This window comes from Poecilia latipinna, unplaced genomic scaffold (genome assembly GCF_001443285.1).
Source record: "Poecilia latipinna isolate Pla-1442-1.1 unplaced genomic scaffold, P_latipinna-1.0 Scaffold1217, whole genome shotgun sequence".
In the NCBI taxonomy this organism is placed as follows: domain Eukaryota; kingdom Metazoa; phylum Chordata; class Actinopteri; order Cyprinodontiformes; family Poeciliidae; genus Poecilia; species Poecilia latipinna.
This window is the reverse complement of record NW_015113833.1, coordinates 90,142-92,797: the sequence shown is the minus strand read 5'-3', so window position 1 is coordinate 92,797 and position 2,656 is coordinate 90,142. Positions and strand designations below refer to the sequence as shown.

At 35.2% G+C, this 2,656-nt stretch overlaps 1 protein-coding gene across 1 annotated transcript in view; it reads right to left on the bottom strand.

The window, feature by feature from the left end:
* Positions 1-555: 555 nt before the first annotated feature.
* aqp4 (aquaporin 4) overlaps positions 556-2,656 on the bottom strand; it is a 10,862-nt gene continuing 8,761 nt past the window's right edge. The window contains exon 5 of the mRNA XM_015053947.1: positions 556-2,153. Coding sequence (XP_014909433.1) covers positions 1,899-2,153 — 255 coding nt within the window. The 3' untranslated portion in view covers positions 556-1,898. The remainder of the gene's footprint in view (positions 2,154-2,656) is intronic.

The following is a 2,656-nucleotide window of genomic DNA, read 5'->3' as shown; positions in this document are numbered from 1 at the left end:
TATCATTTCCTTGGCCCTCTTTTGATAGAATGAGATAAAATTGAACTATTATCAGCAGGGCAACTCCGAGGAGCCCACAAAGTGGACATTTATCTGACAATAGGGACGGATAATCAAGGAATGAAGGGTTCAATCCATCACTAGGCTGGAAAGCTTTTTTTTTTCATGTGCCTGGTACCTTCTGTGAGGGAATATATATATATATATATATATATATATATATATATATATATATATATATATATATATATATATATATATAGTTGCTGTAGAAACTTTTAATTTATCAATTTATTTGACAGGGAAAATGCACATAAGTTAATATTTCTAAATATTAGATTGCCATGAAATAGCCAAATGGCTATTCATCTATGGGAAATGAACATAATTTCTAATGTTATGAGTTAAATTTATCAAAAGCATTGTTTGAACAAAGACACTAACCAAATGCAAATTTCCTTGCATTTTGAGTTAAGTATATCTCTCCTACATGTATGAATGGTCCAATAAAGAGAGAGAGAGAGAGAAAAAAAACAATAATACAAGAATCCTTGATAATTCCAGTATTTAATTTTTATTAAAACTTAATAACATCTTACACTTTCAAATTGCAAAAGAACTGAGGAAAAAAAGCAATCAGCCAAACGCACCTTTATAAATTAAACATTTAGGTGATATAACAGCTTATGCATCCAGTGGCAGATTTCATAATGGGTGACATGAGTTACCACCAAGGGCAGCAATTTATCATGGGCCACTATGAGCAATAACAATAATAAGAAGTTATCTAGAAGTTCCTTTCATCATAAGATTTATATTTCTTATTTGCATGTCAAGGACAAGAGAAGCGGGCACATTGCTTTTCTGGGAAAAGTGCATGCAAGAAAATATTGCAAACTATCTTTTGAATGTTGTTTACTGTTATGCACAGTTTTCTTTTTGAAGGAGCCTGAGCTGCATTTCATCATCCTGAACAACTGGTCTGAGCAGACCTAAATTGGATAGTTTGACACTTGAGAGAGATTTTTAAAAACACTATTTAATTTATGACGATATCAATCGACTTATTTAAAAAAAATCTCACAAGTTAGTTCCTTATTTTTTTTATAAAGTTCAAAATATCCATTAAATAGATGAAGTTGCTGTTTTTTTCTATTCTTGAAATATGGTGTTTTACATATATGTACTCACCTATTCATGCTATAATTGCCTCTGCATGACAAGTCATACAAGACGCTACAAAAATATACATTTATCCTATAAAGAAAATAACAAGAATTGCAATAAAAGGAAATCAGAAAACAGTCGTACAGTAGCAGACAGTGAAGTGGAGATGAACTTGCAGAAAGCATAACAAGCTGTTTCCCTGATTAATGCACTGGAAATGGAGAGCTCTGTAATACAGCTCTGCCATGGAACTTGTCAGAGCTGTCTTACATTGCATCGCATCCGTAATGTGCTTAATGATCACAAGGACAATCCTGCCTTTTATTACACATTCAGAAGGCAGAACAAATGTGACACTAATCCAAAAATAACAAGGCTGCATATTCTTCCACACTCCTCCGATACATGGGATGACCCCAAATAATTGGCTGACCCCCTGGACACACATTTTCCTACCACAATGCATTGCTGGCTGTCATTTTAGCAGGGTGCATTGTGTGCAGAAACAACAATTCAGACGATTTCTGGGGAGGAGCATTGAATCGACTACAGACGTTTGGAGGATTTAGCTGTAATGCATTAACTTTATGACAGTGGAGGTAATACAGCCTTGTTGTGAGTCTGACAGAAATTACATTCGGCAGGGTGACATGCTCGAGATTGATATGCTCGCAAAGTTTGATTGCCATTCTTCTTTACAAATTGGTCTCCATTTCCAGTGCACGTGATAGTCATACGGAGGACAGTACTTCTCCGGACGACTCCTGAAAAGAATCGTTCTTTTCCACATTCTCTGTCAGATCGATGTTGTGGACGGAGCCTGGTTTTATGATGGTCTCCTCACTTTCCACCACTTTGTACTTCCCGGTTGAGTCTTTTTTAAAGACTTGCTTCAGCCTCTTCTTCACCTCAGGATCTGGACAGTAAAGGTATTCATACAAAGCTGCAGCCAAGATTCCTCCTAGAATGGGACCCAGCCAGTACACCTTCAATAATAAGTGAGAGGAAACACTTTTGTTAGCAAGCTGGTTAATGAGTGACTGTTTCAATATTTAATGCCTGCACTATCTTGCATGTGACAGACACAATCACTTCTATTTCATATGACTTGAGTTACACTTTAACATGAGGTGCAGGGAAGATTTCATAGCACATAAGGTTTAAACCTGGAGGCGTTTTAAGTGATTATGTGATTACGAAGGAAAAATTATATAAGGATGCTATAGTTTTTAAAAAGAATAAACTTGGAGGTTGAATTCTGTAGTATGATATTGGAGTGATATTAAACATCATTACATCTAATGTTTGCTTTCTTGGTCTGATTCAAAATAAACCAGACATTTCTGAACAAATTGCTTAGTTAAGGTTGAGGGAAATAATATTTTTAAGTCACAATACAGTCTAATAAACAAGAGGGCCTTCTCCTTTAATGAATGCTTAAATGGGGGCCAGCAGTAGAATAAATCAATCTACAGTATCTAAATCAATA